At 33.3% G+C, this 19,971-nt stretch overlaps 1 protein-coding gene across 2 annotated transcripts in view; it reads right to left on the bottom strand.

The window, feature by feature from the left end:
- FSTL5 (follistatin like 5) overlaps nucleotides 1–19,971 on the bottom strand; it is a 289,424-nt gene that overhangs the window by 89,568 nt on the left and 179,885 nt on the right. For both annotated transcript variants that reach the window (XM_051789812.1, XM_051789811.1), the window contains exon 7: nucleotides 4,519–4,685. In XM_051789812.1, the coding sequence (XP_051645772.1) occupies nucleotides 4,519–4,685 (167 nt within the window). The remainder of the gene's footprint in view (nucleotides 1–4,518; nucleotides 4,686–19,971) is intronic.

Genomic DNA, 19,971 nt, shown 5'->3' with positions numbered 1-19,971 from the left:
GTGTTGGGCTGGAGAGGAGAATTGGAGGCACAAAAGGTAAAGATCAGAGGTTGAGATAAGAACAATTTACTGGAAATAGCAATTAAATAAGAGAATGAACAGTAACAGCAACAATACTAATGACAGATTGTACAAGAAAAAAGAGGCAAGTGATTCACACACGTGATTGCTCAGCCAGCCCCCTCTCCCCTAGGCTACCTGACCTGGAAGGGAGCCCTTTCCTCATCACCAGAAACATGAGGTGGCACAGAATTACCTCCAGGTACTAGACATGTCCCCATCTGGCTACTGCAAAAACAGTCCCTGTCCTGGACAGAACTATGACACTATTCTGTTTTGATTATTAATCTTCACTTTCTTTAAATTTAAGTCCTCTCGTTTATATCCTAATAATTTTTTTATTTTTTTTTTACCTTTTTACTTTTAAGAGTTGTTATTTTTGGAGAGCAGATAAAAAAGATTGAGGAATATTTCCGCGACATTTATGGTTCACTTGGAATTTTATCAGAAGTACAAACACACAAACACACACACACTCTCTCAAATTCTTGGCAGACAGGCCATTTATATTTCTGACCATTGCTCTAAAGTCATAGCTGTGTTGTACTAAGAACAATTTAACCATTCACAAAGAGAAGCTTGTATGTAGGCACATAGCCTCCCATGGGAGAAGACAATGTGGAAGGGAATAATTCATGAGGTTCTCCTGAGATTTTTCTTAAGAATAAAAAAAGGAGGAATAAAGGATGAGAAACTGGAAGAAAAAGAAGAGGTCAGATGTCAGGAATCCTTTCTAGAAAACACACAGTGCTTTGGACAATCTGGAAACCTTTCTGTAATCAATTGCTGAGCAAAACTCTACAGAATATAAGCTATCATGTTCTTTAGAGAACATTAGCTTTTAATGACATTCTCCATTATGGTGTTTTGGGGTTGTGTTTTTTCTTGACGGGCAAAGAGGAAATATGTCAAGAAGAGAATGCCAGCTGCTGAATGAGACCAAAACAAGTGACAGTCATAATGTGGAAATTAATGAGATGAACAAATGAGAAGTTTTGAGAAAAATATAACCTATACATAACTTCAAGAACCCCAAACTAGAAATACTATGTGCTTTCTGTGAAGGCTAGCTGAAGAAAGATGCCATAGGTTTTTATCAAAAGGAAAAGTTGAACTACACTCTTTTGAATTTATTGTTACACTTTGCACATGGACAAATCATCTCAGTAGATCTTGAATACATGTAAGAACAAAGGACTGAGATCTTGTAAGGAAGTGTATTGCTCACATGTATAGGGAATAACCTGAAGGCAAAATGGGAAGAAAATATCTGAAAAACAATAAAGTAAAATAAGAAATGAAAACTTTAAAAAGTTAATAAATTAACATTTAAAAAGTAGTATGTATTGCATTTGGGAAATATATCTGCTATTTTTCATACATTGGAATTATTTTCTCTAATAATTCGTTAGCTAAAACATATTCCAAGAGGTGAGTGGAAAGACAAATATTAAATTTAAGATACAGGATAACAGCAAGGGAAAAAAAAAAGCCTTTTTATATGTGCACTAAAATATCAGCAAAATGTCCCATGATATCAATTCTGGAGTGAGTCACAGACCAATCATATTACAATTTAAGTAAAGTAAAACTTGCAGAGGCATATAATTTTTCATAATTTCACTCAGATGGATGCTCATTATTCCTGACTCCCTTTACTTTCAGTAAAAGAAAGATCACTATTTTTGGAAGTATTGCAACTTGCTGCTGTTAAGTACCACAAGAAGAGTTGAGGAGTACTAAGAACTTTTAAAATTATCAACTGAAAATTAACAGTTACATTATTAGTATCTGACTACACACGTAACAGAAAATTTTAAAATACACTACTTATTGTCATCCTTTGAAAGTGAAACAGTATTTCCTCATATTTCTTTAAATTATTTTAGACTGCATAAAACACTACTCATTAAGACTCACTCTTAGCCACTCCACAATTGACAGCTTTAGAGATATATCCTGTATACTTTCAGTAGAGGAGTAGGATACTAAAAAAAGAAATAAATAGAAATTCATCTATCAATTTCAGTTTAGATTTGGACTCCTTTCCTCCTTTGCGTTGCATTTTTCCATTTGGCAAAACAGTAGGACATTACATTGTTCTGAGTTTGTCCCTCCTTGAAGCAAATAGCTTACTTCATATTGGGAAATGGATAGTGAAAAAACTTAATTTATAAGTATGAGCACTTGCTATGATTTACAAAATCACATTGTCACTACTGCTTAGTCTGACTGGTTTCATATATTTGTGCTGACTTCCAGTTATGTTGATCTTTGATGCATTTTGTTAAAGAAAAAAACCCCAAACCCAAACTATCTATCTTCCAGGTCAGTGTCTGTTTTGGTTTTTTTCACAAAATGTACTACTGTTTACACAACATTGTAAGTCTTAAGATGCACAGGCATGGTTCTTGTATAACTGAGTAAATTAAGAATTCTCAGGTTAGGCAAATATCCTTATAGTTTATAATATAGCCATAGTAAAGCCTCTGGGGACATCTTAAATTAAACAAGGACTTAGGGGTTTTTAATGTTTAAAATTGCTTGAATAAATATAACACATTCTTTGGTGATTAAATAGTGACATACATTGGTGCACACTCTGCATTGTTCCTTTGAAGTAATATTTATTTAAGTGTTAAATTCATTTTCTATAGTGTGTAAGACACTACTTTTTTTTTGCACAATTATTTTTCTTTTCCCAAGGTTTTATTTTTATTACTTTGCTTGAATGCATACTAAATTATGGTCACATAATAATCTTTAAGTAAATAGGAAACTGTAAGAACCAAAAAAGTGAATATATGATAAACTGGTTCAGAAAGATACGAAATGACCAAAGAAATATGGAAAAAAAAAAAAGAAACAAATCAAAGGAAAATCTAGAAATAAATATATAGAGATCAAATCTGTGGAAACAATGAGTCATAAAATAAATTTTGAAGAAAAGAAATTCTGGGGACCAATCTAACCCAATGTCTATCTGTCCACTCTTTTTTTTATCCAAACTCCACTAATTCTTTGTTCCTTCCTTTTTTAGTTTACCTAGAAAGAGATATTAGATTAATGTCACATAGATATATTTGAGCTCTATTAATTTTAGTGCCTCACTCCATGGATATTGGATCTGACCTTCTCTTTCTATATTTGAATCATAGCAAAACAGTTCCTAATATTAAGGAACTGAACTATAACATAATTTTTGCTTAAAAAGAATTCCAAGCATTCCAGTCTGTTTATATTTTTCTTAAGCTAACAAATAAGTGATAAAGTCATCATCAGAATTATGCGCTCCTGTCACTAGAAGCTTTTACTCCCTTAAAAGTTTCTACTGTACCTGCACACAAAATGCACACACCAACATAATTCTGGTGCTCAAGTAAGATTTTGCAGACCTTTATTTAAAAGAGAACTTTTCAGATGATGCTGGGTTTATCCTAAGCCTCTCAAATGACTTAAAGCTACAACTCAAGCATGATGAGCTTTGAAATTGCCCCTTATTTTACAGAGCACCACTGTGAGTAAGCTCAGAACTAAGAAAAACCAAACCAAAACAAAGATTATGCATGAGAACTATTGCCACCTTAGAAATAAAATATTCATTAAAAAAAAGGAAATAAAAATAGACAAACTAGATACTTGATTGTGGTAGTATTCCACACATATAACAGTTCTGGGGATTTCAGACTCGCTGGGGTCAGACAGAAAGCACAACTCCCAATGTGTCAATTTGTCCACATTTATAACTTTGCTAATACAAAATGGCAGAAGCCAAGTAAGCATACCCAAAAGCACAGAAAATACAGCCGAAAACCTATGTTTAGAGTTTTGTCAGAAGATGTAATCATGTTTCTCATTTTCTATTTTTCTCTGTATTTTGAGGTCAAGGCTAAGTTAGGTGGCAAATACGTGCCTTACTAAAAAAAAAAGATTTATAAATTATACTGATATCCCTTTTTTCATTCTCTGAGAGGTACCATACACACTGCTGAATATTTGGAGGAATGAGTAAAAGAATCAATTTTATTATGAAATACTTATTTTGGAAAAAATACATTTCCACTGACCTATTAGAAGATACGGTTGTTATTATTATGATCTGTTTGTACAGATTGTATGCATTTCTTAAAATATTCATTTCATAAATATCTCTTTTCTTCTAGATATTTGAAGACTATATAACCCTGACTGTATAATGTTGACTGTATTTTGGGCTGCAATTCGGTCTTCATGTGCTTTTATTGGTATATTTATTCTTTTAAATGGTTGGTCTGTGAAACATCTTTTCTTTATATTTAACAGCAAAGGTTCAAATGCAAAGCAAAATAAAACCAGACAAAATTTAGCAGGCATATAATTTCCATTTCTTTTCTTTGAAACACCAGGAGTAAGGAGCTTTTCTATTATTTATGACAAGTTTTGATAATAAGCTGTGAAATAGAACTTTCTGCTACTTACACTGATATCTTCCAAATCTAATCTATTCAGAATGACATTATTCCTCTTCCAGATGATGGGAGGTCTTAGTGTTCCCTGGATGGCACAACTTAAGACAGCACTTTGTCCCACTGTTGCTGCAGTGGTGCTTATTTTTTGATCTTCAGGCAGACTCAGCTGAACTACATCTGCAAAAGACATATTGTTTGTAAGATCAATTATCAGGCAGTTTCATGCAGTTAATTAGCATGCACTTTTTGACCATGGGTAATTTAAGTATTTTAAGTGGAATGAAAATAAAAAGAACTTCCAAAAACCCCAGGAATTTCAGAGGATTTCAAATAAAGGTCAGCATGACATTTCAATTACATTGACTGACAAGTATCATGCTGTAAGAAGAAGTATTTAACATGAAAATGAATTCAGAGGTAAGACTGTAATACACATGATGGTGTATCCAAAGTCAGACACTGGAAGTTATCTGACAGTTAATGCAAGAGCAGTGGAGTAGTCAGAAACTTCATTCTATTTTTTTTTCATGTTAGCTAACAGTTCATCATTATTCAGTGTTTAAAAAAAAATCTTTAAAAAATTTAGATGTGTGACAGGAGTATGGACCTTGAGTCTTTCTCCACTCATCTATGTACTAAATAGCTCCAATATTAACAGAAGACCTCTTCACTTCTATGTCCCAGAACTCATTTGGACACTTGGATAAAAAAGGAGTGATACATATCAAACTGATGACACTGTATACTCTTCTCTCTTGTGTAATTGCCTTAGGTTACAGGCTGATCAGCTGAGAGTTGGCTTTTTCATTTGAGGTGTGTCTGACTAAACACAGCATATCAAAATTCTATATTTGTAAGGATTTTGTCATATTAGACAAAAGAAGTATATAGGAATTGAATATCATCAAATAGCAATTTTTCCACTCAACCAGTAAAGCATGAAAAATCTCTACTTTTTTTATCTTTCATTCTTCAAGTAAACTACAAAATGCATCATGTATCTATTATTTTTTAATTACCAAAATACTTTCATATAAGAGAGACATTAGTACTTTCATTATAACAAAGCAGGAATCTATAAGGAAGTTAAGATCCCCTATATGTTCTTTTTAGCCTCATAAAAGCAATACTTCATACTCCCCTAATGTGCAAGCATTAAAAAAGCATATCAATATCCTCAGGAAAGTAAGCTTTGCTTTTAAATAATCAAACTAAATTGTCAAAAAATGTGATTAAAAATAATATTTTTATATTTAGATCCAAACAGAGCCCATCCTGATTCTTTTCTCTTTTAGAAGGATTGTTCTATGACTCAAAATGGAAGTGACAGTGCCCACCAGACATGCCCAAAGGAGACTGACCTTTTTTAAGTAGATGCATTACCTGATACAATGCGTTGCACTAAGAAAAGGAATATGTACAAATTAAATTGACTATTCTGCTATTTATTGTAGTTTTTTAAACCTACTGCATCCTCAGAAGCACTTCGGCTTCTATGTTACAGGAGATGGTTTTTCAGTGACACTGTCATGCAGACTTACTGAGAGACAACTGCATGGTTACTGAATGATTCAAAACTGGTAGCCAACTAGTAGTAGCCATATTTTGCCTCTTTACTGAGTTCACTATGCAAAGATCTCAAAAGGCAGAGAAGTGTTCTGATATTCCATTTACAAAGGGGTAATTATCTGTATTTTTGAAGTCACTATTCAGTATACTTCAAGGCATGAAGTAGTGATCATGAAATCATCCAGTGTTATAGGGCCCTCTATGAAAACTACCAAGTCTCACATGATAAACCGACACAGACAATTTAAATTCTACAAGATTTCAAAGCCTTTATTTAATTAATTCTAGTATTATTAGGTATGCCTAAGACCAATCACTATTATAGACATGTTTATATTTTTTAATTAGAGCACAACACTTTAAAAGAGAACATCTACCAAATGTAAAACTTAAAATTTACTACATTAGCAAAAATGATATTCTGAAATCAAAACTAAGAGACTACTGTATCATGTTGTTGACACTAATAGTTCAACTACTTTTTTAAAAACTTTTAAAATAGTAATTATAAACACAATAATAATAATAATAATAATAATAATAATAATAATAATAATAATAATAATAATAATAATAATAATAATGTATGATAATACAAATTTTGCCAGAGGAATTCCCTAAGAATTTCTTTAAAAATTCTCAATTTTCAATACAATATATTTAAATGCCAATTACAACAGCTATCTCATGCTTACATTGTAACAAAACAGTCAAATGCAAAATTTTGCAAAATGAAGAAACAGTTGTACTACCTGGAACTGGCCAATGCACTGATGTTACATATTTCTTACAAGTTATGAAAAAAAACTCTAGTAAATGCACCAGAATCACTGCTTTCCCACAAAATATTGAACAACATTTATGTGAAAAACCTTCATATATTATAAAATTACTTATAAGTTATTATTTCACAGGAAATATCGTATATGGGTTGCATTATTGCTTTTCTTATTATCTAAGGGGAAAACTATTGTATATGTTTTCTCCTTATTGGGGGAAAAAAAGCACCACCCAACCCAAAAAGCCCTAAGCTTACAGGGCAGTACCTAGTGCAGAGCTTTTTGACAGGTCACTCCCTGAAAATCCCTGACCATTAACAGTCTGCAGCCATGGTGAAAGAAGCAGATGCTGCTGGATGTGGAAGGGTGTGGTCTGTGCAAAAAACTCTCAGGTTCACAAAGCAGCACCTCTCTCAGAGCCCAGGCTCCATGACTTTCCTTTGGAAACATAAAAGATAGGCCCAGGAACTAAAGGATGCATTTACAATCTCTTCTTTCTTCCTTGAAAGAAATGAAAACCTGGTTCTGAGACAACATACTTTTTTGACAGATAGTGATGTCAGGTCACTGAGAGATATCCCCGACTACGACAACTAGTAGCTTTGCATCCATGTTGCCTTTGTAGATCAATAATAATTATTTGAAGTTTAGTCACACACATTTTTTTTATTTAATTTTAAATGTAAAGAGAGAGTAAAGGTTTAGAAAAAATGGAAGTGAAATAAATTCTGCTTACTGACACCATCACCAAGCGAAAAAGTAAATGTGGATATTGTTGGTTACACAGCAGTTATATATATAAATATATATATTTATATTACCTTTTATATAAGATATTACCTTTTATACTGTCATTATCAGAAGCGTGAATGCTCTGCTATGGTGTACCTTATTAGTGAGCTTGTTTGTAACTCCTCCAGATGCAATATCAATCTGACATGCATCCCTGGTTCTTAATTACAAAAGTTACTGGATACATTCTTTCAGACAAAGGAGAGAAATGCAAACAAAAAAACCCGAGCAACCCAAACATTTAAATAAAAGCTAGAAGTGTAGTTAGAAGATGAAGACAGCAGACAGCTGTGTAAAAATGTCTGGTTGGAAATAACATAAAATGAGATGATTATAAAATAGGCAAAAAGGGAGAAAGCAGAATAAGTGTTAACTATTGGGAAGACATTTTCAAACTCTAACACTGATCAGGAAAAAGGAACTCTTTTGAAGAGGCTCAAAAATATCCAAGATTTTAAAATGTAGAAACAAAATGAAACAAAACAAAGCAAAACACCTTAAAAACAAAACAAAAAAAACCCCAAACCCCAAAACAAAACCACAAAAACCCCCAAAGAAAACCCAACAAACAAACAAAACAAACCCAACAACCCAAATAAACAAACAAAACACCAACCAAACATAAAACCTCGAACAAGTAAACCAAACCAAAACTAATTATTTAAATATAAGAGATTTCTGCATTGGTTGAGGAATGTGTGTTATATGGTGGAAAGGGTTTGAGAAATTTCCTGGCTGTTGCAGCCATTCTGCAAACTCCACTACCCTTCATCCTGCCTAATGATCCTGAGCCGAGTTCTTCTGGTTCCTCCCACCATGTTTTTCATTACTGAAGTTATCACTGTATTTCATCCAGCTTGAATTCAACCCTCTTGAAAACACATGAGAGAAAACTGTACACAATAGTTAGAATAATGAAGTGCAATGTGTCAACTAATCTATATCTTTTCCCGAATGATTTCTGCCAATATGCCTGTAGAATGCAATTGCCATTTTCACACTGATCTCATCTGGTTCCTCACAGTTGCCCTTTGGATGACAGGTCCACACAACTTTCTTCTACTGTGCTCTTTGCAGTAGATTACTTCTCAGCTTAAAGTATAATTTCTTAGTATTAACTAAGCATAAGATCTTGTACTTTGTAACATTAATTTTCATATCTCTTTTAATGTGTCAGGCTTCACTGTTATCCAATTCCAAACCTTAAAAAAGTTTTTTCCCAAGTGGTCTCTGGAAAACTTCAATAATAACTCCTCATAGTGGTATTTTCCCATTTCATTGAACCCATATCATCTCCCTTTCAGCCAGCTCCTTATTCATTTTATCATTACTAACTCCCTAGATTTTAGTTGACTAAACAAATTCTAATGTGTAATCATACCAAGTGCTTTACTGAAAATTATGAAAGTACTTCTTTTCTCATTGCTTCTCTTTAGTTATCTAGAATCTATGTTATAGACTTACTTCTGCATGCCCTTATAGACCTACTTTTGCACATCCTTCAGTTAAAATTAGATCAAATTAAGAACAGTTTTTCTATTTTAAATGTCTAAGTACTTTCTAATATAAATATATTTCTGGTCACTTTCTAAAATATCTTCAGTACATACTGAAATCAAATGCAAAATGGTATCAACTGAATCAACAAATAAAATGGATAATTATCAGACATCTTTTGGTTTTGGGGGTACACTTTGTTTTGCAATGTCATATCTTCACTACTATATACACCATTGTTACTTCTTTTTTTAAGCTTAAAGTGCTAGTTCATCTCTGTTACATGTCCCATAGACAGGAATTTTTGGAAGATGTAGACATTGCATCCAAGTAGCTTTCCCTAAATAACTTACAGTCCAAAAGACATGAACACAAATACAGTGAGTGTGTTCACATATAAGGCTTTTAGCTCCACATACAGCTGTCTTTCGAAAATGTTTTAAAATTTATTGACCAATACAAACAAAAGCAGCTAAGCATTAATAACTCTGAGGAAGGTACCACAATACTTAGAGTGTAAGTATTTAAATTTTCTCAGTTTGACCAATATTTAGTAATTAAACTGAGAAAGGTGGGAAAAAGGAGTTTTCAAAGCTGACACTCGTAAAAATATCCCAACAGTAATAGGAATAAATCAATAATGGAACCTTATTTTAACAATTATTTTTTCAAAAGTCATACATCTTGGGTTGTCATTTGTAGTATAAGTCCAGCTATATCAATATTCTTGTAAGTCAACAGAAAAAATTATATCATTGCACTTCTAAAATATAACAAGGGAATAGGGTTATCTTAGGAAAAAAAAAGACAGTGATAGCTGTACAGTGCTTTGACCAGCTTTTCTGTTTTCTTAATCCTAAGCATTGGGTCAATGTGCATAATATGAAACATTTTGATGCTCTAAATTTAGCACATTTATGAAAAGAGTTGTTATACTTGGATTTGAGTTTTCTGAAGAAGTTAAAGAATAGATAGTAAAAGCTGGGCTATTTCAGTTCTTTCCCTATACAAGGGAAAAAAAAATCTAATCTTAACTCCTTTAATGTCCCAAAATAGTCTGTATGGGTCTGTACACACCATAAAACTCATCTGTGATCTTAGAATACCACATCAGGCTACTAGAAAGAGAAAAACTAAAGCATATGAAATTTATTAAGACTAAGCAGTTCCTTACTTTATCAAGATGAGTAAAGAACAGCCACAATATCATGCTGAATAAAAAGTTTTGAAACCTAAAAAGTATGGGAAGATGTCACATTTGTAGTTTGTGTATCACTTTATAATTGATTATCTGTAAAAGGAGGAAGAACTTAGTCACCTGTAGACTGCCTTGGTTAATTTAATTCTGTTAATACATGTGCAATTTGAACTTTCTTATTAACTTTCATAAGTTCTACCTCTTTATTCCTAGCAGCCACAAAACACTGTTCAATGTATACTATGCCAAATAGTACCCACTATCTAAAATTAAGACCATATCAAGCCTGTATTTATATTGTTTGCCTATTTCAAACCTAATTTAAAATAAAACAACTTTCAAAACAAAACAAAGAAGCCTTTTTTCCATGAACTACAGTAAGCTCTGTACTTAATGGATAACATTACTTGTTGGCTTGAAATAGCTGAAATTAAGTAAGGTAATGTGCCTTTTGCTCTCCTGGCATTGATCTCAATTTACTCAAAATGACATAACAAAAGCTTTTTCATCTGTGTCATTTTGCTCTTCTTTTACAGCAATTTTAAAATCAGCACACATCACCATTAGCATGACTAATTTTGTCATTTTCTGCTGTATCTTCTGCTCTGAACTCATTGTAAACATATTATTCACATATTTAGTAGAATGTTTCAATATGAAAAGTAACAGAGCATGATTCATCAGTGGTTGTTCTCCAGGACCTTATGCCAACAAAGAAGTCTTTCTTTTCCCAAAGTCGTTTAACAGCACACACATAAGTAAGGAACAAAAAAAAAAAAGGCATAAATAACTTTTTGACAACTCCTCAATGTTTTAGCTGCACAGTCTGGATTAAAATTCAAGTCTTATTTTCAGCCTTATGCTCAGGGTAGCAGAGGATTCTAGTTCTGTATTACAGCAGTATGGTTGTTACTCAAAACTGAAAACTATTACCATTACGATTACTACTTATTCATCATCTTCATTCTTGTCTTTGCTGCCAAGAGACTAGAAAAACATTTTTTAATGAAAATTATAATATATTTATAACTCATGTTGTTAGGAAGTCCTGTATAAACCAATTTCATAAGAAAATGATCAGAAACTATGAAAGAAAACAGAATAATTTCTGCACTTATTTATAGTACTATAGATTTAATGAAGAGCGATTGATAGGTCATCCTAAGAAATATTTATTACAGCTTCTCTGAAAGACAAATGTGAAGTTAACACCTCATGGTTTCTGTTTCCTCTCACAAGGATAGAGTATTTTTTATTCAAATAACTAGAAACATTAAGAGAGCTTCAGGTTTTAAAAGTACAAAGGATAAACTAGAATATGTCAGCTGACCTCTTGCTTCAGTGAACATAGCATCAAATTCTTTTAATATTGAAACAGGTTTCATCTTTTATTTTCTTAAGACCAAAAATTACTGCATAAGCAAATATCTTTTAAGAAAATTGTTAAATATCATCTGAAATAAATCAAATTACTAGATAAATTATAGATGATTATATTTTACAAAGGTTTATAGATGCATGTACTAATAAAGTGCTTACCATTGAAGCAAAGTCTGTATGTTTTAATGGTTCTTTGAAGTAGTAAGAATGAATGTAGGCTGTAAGAGGTAACTCAAGGACTTTATGAGATTGAGAACTCAAGCAATAAAATGGTAGATAAATTAAATGGGAGGGAAAAGCATTAAACAACAGCAAAAGCAATCCTTTGAATCTAGATCAATGGGCTGTAAGTTGACTTGTCAGGAGAGAAACAGTGGAGTCATGACAAGCAGTTTTATCAACTCTGTCCTCTCTAGCAGAGAAAAATTCAAATCAATGATTAGAAGTTCTTTGTAAAAGAACTAAAAGTAAACAAAAAACAACCTAATTTTGCTCTGTGATTTGTCCACACGAATACCATATGCAGCTCTGTGCCCTCTGCAAAGTGGGTAAAAGCTCAGTGGAAAGACAAGTATGACAAGGGTATAGATCAGTTTAAATAATTTTAAAAAATTAGATAGGTTTGAGTTTTTATTTTACAAAGCAGATAATGCAGAGAGATTTTGCAGAAGTCAACAAAATTTTGGCTGTCATGGTATTGATGCCTTATTGTTTCTTCTAAGACTGGAAAGCCATCAAAGTGAGTAAGTGGGAGGCCAGGTTCAAAATGAAGGACAGTAGTTTTCATATTTGAAGTGATAGATCTAAAAAAATATATTTTCCAAAGGTTTTTGTGGATTCTAGAATCTTACATGTACAGGAAGAGACTACACAAACACTTGGGAGAGTAAGAACAAATTATAATAATGTGATTCTTACACTTCTCTAGATATCAACTTAAGTTCACATGGAGAGAAAGGACTGGACTAGTTGGACCTGGGAGCAATACAGTAATTTTTATAATTTTAAGGCATGTTTCTTAATTTTACATGGAAATCACCCAGTAAATATGATTTCTAAGTTTTTTTTTAAAGAAAGCAAGCTTCTTTAAGTTTATTAGTAAATTAAGGGAAAATAATTTAAGGTATCTTAGCATTTTTTAATGAAAAAAGTAAATTAACCGCAATGCAGCTGAATTATTAAACAATGTGTACTACTTTCTGAACATAATTTTACCCTTCTGGTATTTTTCATTGCTTTTAATAGGATTTCCTCTGAATGTCATTGCTCACATATTACAAATGTTTTAACTTCTTTAAAATGTTAATGATGGCAATCATTATGAAAATCAGCAATAATCACTTTCTGTTAGTTTCAAATTCACAAACTGATAATGCTAAAGCAAAATTTCAGAGCTCATTATGCACATGCTTTAAATTTAATTCTTACTTCAATTAAATGCCTTTCACTTGCTATGTCCACTGAATTAAACTCCTCCCCAAGACCTTGTGTTTCTCACAAATCTGCACAGCCCAAAGCACTCAACAGAACTCAAGTTATAAAGGAGTGAAACGTGCACTATAATGATTCACTGAAGTCTTTACAAAAATCAATAAAATGTATACTTTCACTTGCTCTTCAGGGCACTAGGATCATTAAAAAATAGTTCAGAAGCACAGTTCATAGACATATGAGGAGTCATCGATTCCTTAAGGCTCTCTTGTCATCAAATACAGAAACATAGAATGTTTCCATGCAGCTGTGGGCTGCAGCTCATTGAATACATCATTCAAGATCAGAATTACCAGAAGTGCAGTATTAGCAGCACTGACTGACAATTCAAATACATTCTTGCAGTTTCTCAACCATGTCATGGTTACTTTGTATCAAACTGGAACCATATCGGACAGCTGGAGAATTACTTAATAGACAGGAAATACATGAGATAAAAAAACCTGTAAAGATATGTCACTCAAATCTGGCTAAAGTCACTTTGGAAAATATAAAGAAATATCTATATGTATTAGTTAGCCTTATATTCTTGTATCAGTACCACAGGAATACTAGGTAAACCTGATTGTGTTTTGAAAAGAATCACCACTACATATGTTAACAATATTTACAACAGTGCAGATAAAGGATTCATTCTACAGAGTCTGTTGTTATGAGAACCCTTTGAAGTTGCAGAGGCCATTCAATTGTCATGAAAGCTTTTTCAGCCTAGAGGAAAACTCGGGCCAAGAAAGCCAACTCCTAATCTATATGGCTTCAAAGTCTTCTGTTGCAGTGGAAATCAGTAATCTGCACCCATAATGTCCACAGGCAATTTCTCACAGACTATTTATTAGAGATAAGCAAAATAATACAAACATTGGATATCCTGATTGACACATTGGTTCTTTCTCCTTATGAAGAAGAATGTAATTCCAGCTTTTATGCATTTACATCTCTTGAAGAGACAGTAAACAAAGTGGATGATAATAAGTCTCTCTCCCTCCTGTTCCTACTATCATCTCAGCAGACTGAAACTGCCTGCTCAACCTTAACATATCCTCTCAGTATGTTTTGTAACTGATTTCATGCACCATTCAAGGAATCCTAAGGGAAATTTCAAAGTTATTATGATGGGTTAAAATTTGATTCAATGCATCTTCCTGGAATTGCTGATGTGAAAGTAGTCGGATACGGTATCTTAGGTTTTTGTGTGTATATAAACTCACAGCTTTTATAGACTCAATATTCCAAGTTAGACAACAATATATTTCTAGCCAATAAAGTTGATGCAAATGTTAATTTTAAGATATGTTTAAAAAAAAATCAAAGTAAATGAAATATTAATTTCCCAGTCCAGAAAATATGAGAAGTCCTCTGACCTAAAATGATACATCACTGCTTAAGAAAATATGCCAAATTACCTATTCTAATCATACCTGTCCTGATATGTGATGATATAACACGCACAGCTAGGACATCTTACCCATCTGGTCATTTGTATGGACGCATATGAATAATGACTGTGCATGCATAGCATTACAACATTTTCTGATATATTTTCTTAAACAGCTGTTCTTGCAGCAATAGTTACTTTTTAAAAATCCTTTAAAAAGGTCTTTATTAATTTTAAGATAAGAGGAAAGCATGCGCTAAAAATTACCTGTGCATAAATAAAGCAGAAATGAGAATCTAGCAGATCATAGTGCAATATTAGCATACATACTTCAAATGAGATTCATTAGAATTTCAAAAAACCTCATAGACTTGCAACCAATTTTCTCATTTAGTGTTCAACACTTAACACTTTACACTTGTATCCACCATAAGTGGCTTTGTTCAGAATATGGAGAATAAGATGACTTTCCCCAGCAACACTGACATTGACAGTAAAAAAGTACTGTCTGCCCTTGAGTTTTAGATGTTTTCTCTAAAATAGAAAAACAGTTCTTGCTATGCTAGTGTATTGCTAACAATGACTATTGAAGAATGGGACTGAAATGTGTCAGTTTTTAAAAACAATATCAGCAGAAAGCAAGGTTATCAGGTGTTGATGTAACACTGATGAGATGGTAAATTTAGTCTCAGATATTTTTGTGGAATCTCATGGATTAATTTTCTGAACTTAATATTTTTAGATGCACATAACTGAGCTTCAGTTATGAGCTTCCAAAATTGCTGTCTTTGCAATGATGGTGAGAAAGGTATTAGGAAAGATGTACAAAAGAGGAAAAAAAATGCAGAAGTGGGAGAAAAAAGGCATATATATATAAAAAAAGATATTAACTGAAAAATTTTGGAAGATACTTACATTGAAAGAAATTTTCTATGTCATTATTAGCATGACCTATACTATTTCTTCTGGGAAAGAAAGATCATTTTTGTCAAATGCAATGCACCATTTCCAAAACACCTTTCTAGTGCTGCTTGTAAAATCACATGAACACCAACTTATGCACATTACCGAGTTTCTGAAAAGCTTCAATTTGTTACTTCTATGCATCCTGTCAGCTTCTGCGCATTTCACCAACTCTTTTGTGACATATTTCTCTGCACTGGAAATTACACCAGAAATACATATTTTAAAATATATTTGAACAATTTTTCTTGTAGATTCTGGAAATGCTACCTACTATAGTGACTGAACATAAGGGAAAAAGGAAAGAAAGATATTATTGCTTTCTACAGTCACTGTAAATATATTCATTAGACTTTGAAAAACAGAGAAAGGTACCCAAACTCCACTGATCTTGCATCATGGGCATATATGTGATTGCACAGATATCACTGTCTTTCAGATTTTATTTAGTTAACAGGGCAGAAAATGTTCAAGTGAAAGTCTTTATTTTGCTTGTTTTCTTATCTACTATCTTCAGTTAAATATCAGTGTGGTTTCATTTGTTAAAAACATAATTTTAAAAGAATTATTAACAACATTGCATTTATTCATTTGAGTTTTGGGTTATTTATAAATTTAGTAGCTTACTTTTCAGTTTGGAATGTTGTAGACAAAAAAAAGCACCAAGAAGGGATCCTTCTGCTGAAGAGAGCACTGAATGTTTTGCTGCTGTACCAGAATCTGTAATGAGTAGCAACAAAACCTTCAGAGAAGTGTAAGGAAGAAATGCAAAGAGGCCAGTTCAAGCCACAAATTTCCACAATTGGGATGTACTTGCAGCTGTGAGCAGCCTAAGCAAAGCTTTTAAATAGCCCAACTAAAGTGGAATTCATCAAGTTAGATAAAACTCTTAAAACTAGGATACTTTTCCCCATGGAAATGCTTCAAAAATACTTATAATTTGATGCCATCTATTCCACTCAAAAGATAAAAAGATACTTTTTGATAATAGCTTCAAAAATCATCTCTCTTCAGGAAAAAAAAAAAGAATATATGAAAATGACACTTCATAGAAAGATAACACAGAGTTTGACATCCAGTGACCTTAGCGTTTATCTGCAAATCAATAACCACACAAAAAAATGCCCATTCAATCTGTAGGTATACACAGTCTTACACAGATTGTTATATTTAAAATTAGTATTTTGACAGCTTCTGTGATTTAATTCCATTTAAAATCTGTTAATAAGTCGTTGCTTTTTCTTCTATCTGCTTTCCCTACAGAAAATCACTACACAGAATCTCAGATGCATTTAGCATAGCCTCCACTTTTTTCTTTCCCTCTTCCCACTCTTTCCTTTCATCTCTTCTTGTTTTCATCTCCTTTTATTTCTTCCCAGACCTTCTCTACATCACTACTCAAATCCACTGATCCCGTTAGTTCTTCTTGTCCCTTCTGAAATATTCACATATGCTATTTAGGAAACAACTCTAGATACTGAAGTCAGCATCAGCCGGTTTCTGTTACACCTGGAAATAACTTATTTGGCTTCATCACTGGGTAAGGTGATGGGGGGAGAGTTCATGGTTATGCCATGGCTTGGCAGCACAACTTAGTGTGCTAACGTGTCAGTTTGCAGGAATGCATTCTTACCACCTCCTGCGTGAACTCTGGACAAGTTCCATCTATTCCCAAATGCACATCTCCTCATATACGGGAAGATGGGAGCTGTACTATTCCAGTAAGTATGGTAGTTTGGACAACAGGGAGATCATGCCAGTGAGCACTTTATTTTTCATCCAACAACTTATCTCAGATGTTTTGTTCAGATTTAGATCTTAACCTAAACAGTAGCACACCCTTTAGAAGATGCTACCAGACTATAATTTGCTGTCAGAATAGCAGAAGTATATACACTTAAGTACAGAAATATTAACCAGATTGTCCTCTATTGCAACTGACCTTTCAGTTTGTTCCAAGATAAGAAAAAAGTCGTTTTCAAGACACTGATCAAAAATACATTAGCCAATATAAATCAATACTAAAACCTACTCAGATTCTTCCATTGGTGTATCAAATACATAGCAATATTTGTGATTATGTCTCTCCCCATGTATCCTGTAGAGGTCATCTGCTATGGACCCAGATATTGGGTCACCAAGTCTTTTAAATTTCTATAAAACAAAGATTCTAGAAACCATTTCTTAGATCACTCTTTTCTGATCTTCCTGTCTACCTTTTTGTCAAGACCTGGAACACTATTCTGCTGTCTACGGAGTCAAATCCTGACATCTCTGGAACACTCTATCAGCTGAAATACAAGCTTTCCCAGCATCCCATCCAGGACTGTGCAGTTTCACAGTTTATCTTCTCAGTCATGCATAGAACAAGCCAATGCATATTGCAGATGCAGATTTAAGTTCTCCTTCTTCCAACATCATAGGGCACCACCATTTGCGTTAGAGTTTTGTCAGCCTCCCACCTTTCTTGGAGAAAAACCTTCTCAAGGTCAGCTGTTACTCATCTGACAGACAAGAGACAAAGTCTTCTCCACGCAGGGAAATTTTAACTAAAGTTCTGCCAAAAATTCAGCCACTGAAAAAACAGTTTGTGTTCAGTTTCTACCTTGGATACTTTCAACAGCTTTTACTTTGCAGGATCCTACAAAATTGCAGCTGTTATGAAAGCTGATGATTAATGACTATAAACTACTGGTAAGAAAGGACTTTCTTTTCTTAATCTTCACAAACTTCTCATTCATAATTTTGCCCTCACATTCTATATGAATGGGACATAACTGAATTTCATGTAGTAAATATGATTGTAGCTAAATATTAATAGGGTTAAAAGGTGATGTTGAAAAAAGTCAAGAATGAAATAAACACTTCCACCTTCAGGATTAATGCAACTAAAGGCACCTTATCGTGCTGACACTTTAATTATCAACTATATTAATTGACTGAACCACTGATGGTATTTTTCTTTAAAACATCTGAAAAAATTTAAGATAGGTACAAATAATAAACTGTGATGACTGACTTCTCAATCAAAGACTTCAAACAAAGACTTCTCAATTTGAAGAATGCATAAAAGGCTGATAAGTACCAGTAAACATATGGGAGGATTATACACTACATTTTCTAAATCCTCACAGGAAATCTAATGAGGTATAAAGTCAATAATGATTCTTTATAAGACCAATTGTAAATATTTAGCACATCACCAGCATGAGATTCACCCAGTACTGGATATTAGAAATTATCAAAAAGGAATACCATAAAACTGAAAATAATGTTTTCCATCAAAACAGTGGCACACATAAGTATTCACGAATGGTGTTATATGATAAAACTACATGTTAATTTTTTGAACTTTAAATAAATCCATTCAAATTATGCACCCTGTGATCATGGCAAATTCAAATACAGAGACTGGTAATGAATGAATGATGATTTTATAAAAAGGTTTTTAAAATACAGTGTCAACAAATCTGCAGGCTGCAAAGACAGACACAGGCAACATTAACACCAGAGGACTTCATAGAGAAGCAAAAAAGCTGTACTTATTCATCTATATGTAGGGAACATTTTGCAAGGTATACATGTGAATTTAAGCCTGAACTGGCTTCTATTATGAAATGATGAGCCATATAGTTATTAGAACAGTAGTGAACATCATTGACTTTAACAAGGTTTTGATTCTGTCACTCAGAGCACTGTTGGGTCCCAGCTAGGGAAGTGTGGATAGCATGAGTGGATTTTAAGAATCTTACCATACCTTCAGGCTCAAAGGGCCATGGTCAGCATTTTACACACTAAGGATCAGCTTGCTATGAGGGGTTTCAATAATGGGCTGATACTGTTTAATTTTCACTGGTGACTTGGATGACAGGACAAAATGCACTCAGAAAACTTGCAGCTGGCATCAAATTCAAAGGATCACGAAGCATACTTCTGCAAGACTGCCCTTCAGAGGGATCTATATAAGCAGGGGGAGTAGCTGACAAACTCTGGAATTCTACCAAGACAAATGAAAAGTCTTGTACTTGGGACAGAGTAATTCCATATAAAAATATAGAAATTCAGCTGGCTAGAAATCAGCTTTGCAGACAAGGATTCAGGTAGACCACAATTTGAACATGAATAAAGAAGCTTGGCCAAGTGCCTGCCAGAATTCCCCCGTGACATGTTCTGTGATTCAATAATCTCAGCTACGAAGTAGTCTGTGACAAATCTGAATTACTAATGGTAGTGGTAAGGGTTGCAAAAGGCAAAGGCAATCCAGTTCAAGTAGCCTAGAGGGATTTCTGAAAAGTTTTTAATAGTATCTCTCAAGTCTTCATCAAGAGCTTTGAAGGGACAGCTACGTGTTTTGCAAACTCTACCAGTATGCCTTCATGTCTCAGGGTAAGTCTAGGGAGCAATAATATTGACACCATA

Source organism: Manacus candei, unplaced genomic scaffold (genome assembly GCF_025592945.1).
Source record: "Manacus candei isolate 608988 ecotype Guabito, Panama unplaced genomic scaffold, ASM2559294v1 h1tg000028l, whole genome shotgun sequence".
NCBI lineage: Eukaryota > Metazoa > Chordata > Aves > Passeriformes > Pipridae > Manacus > Manacus candei.
This window is presented reverse-complemented; position numbering and strand designations above follow the sequence as displayed.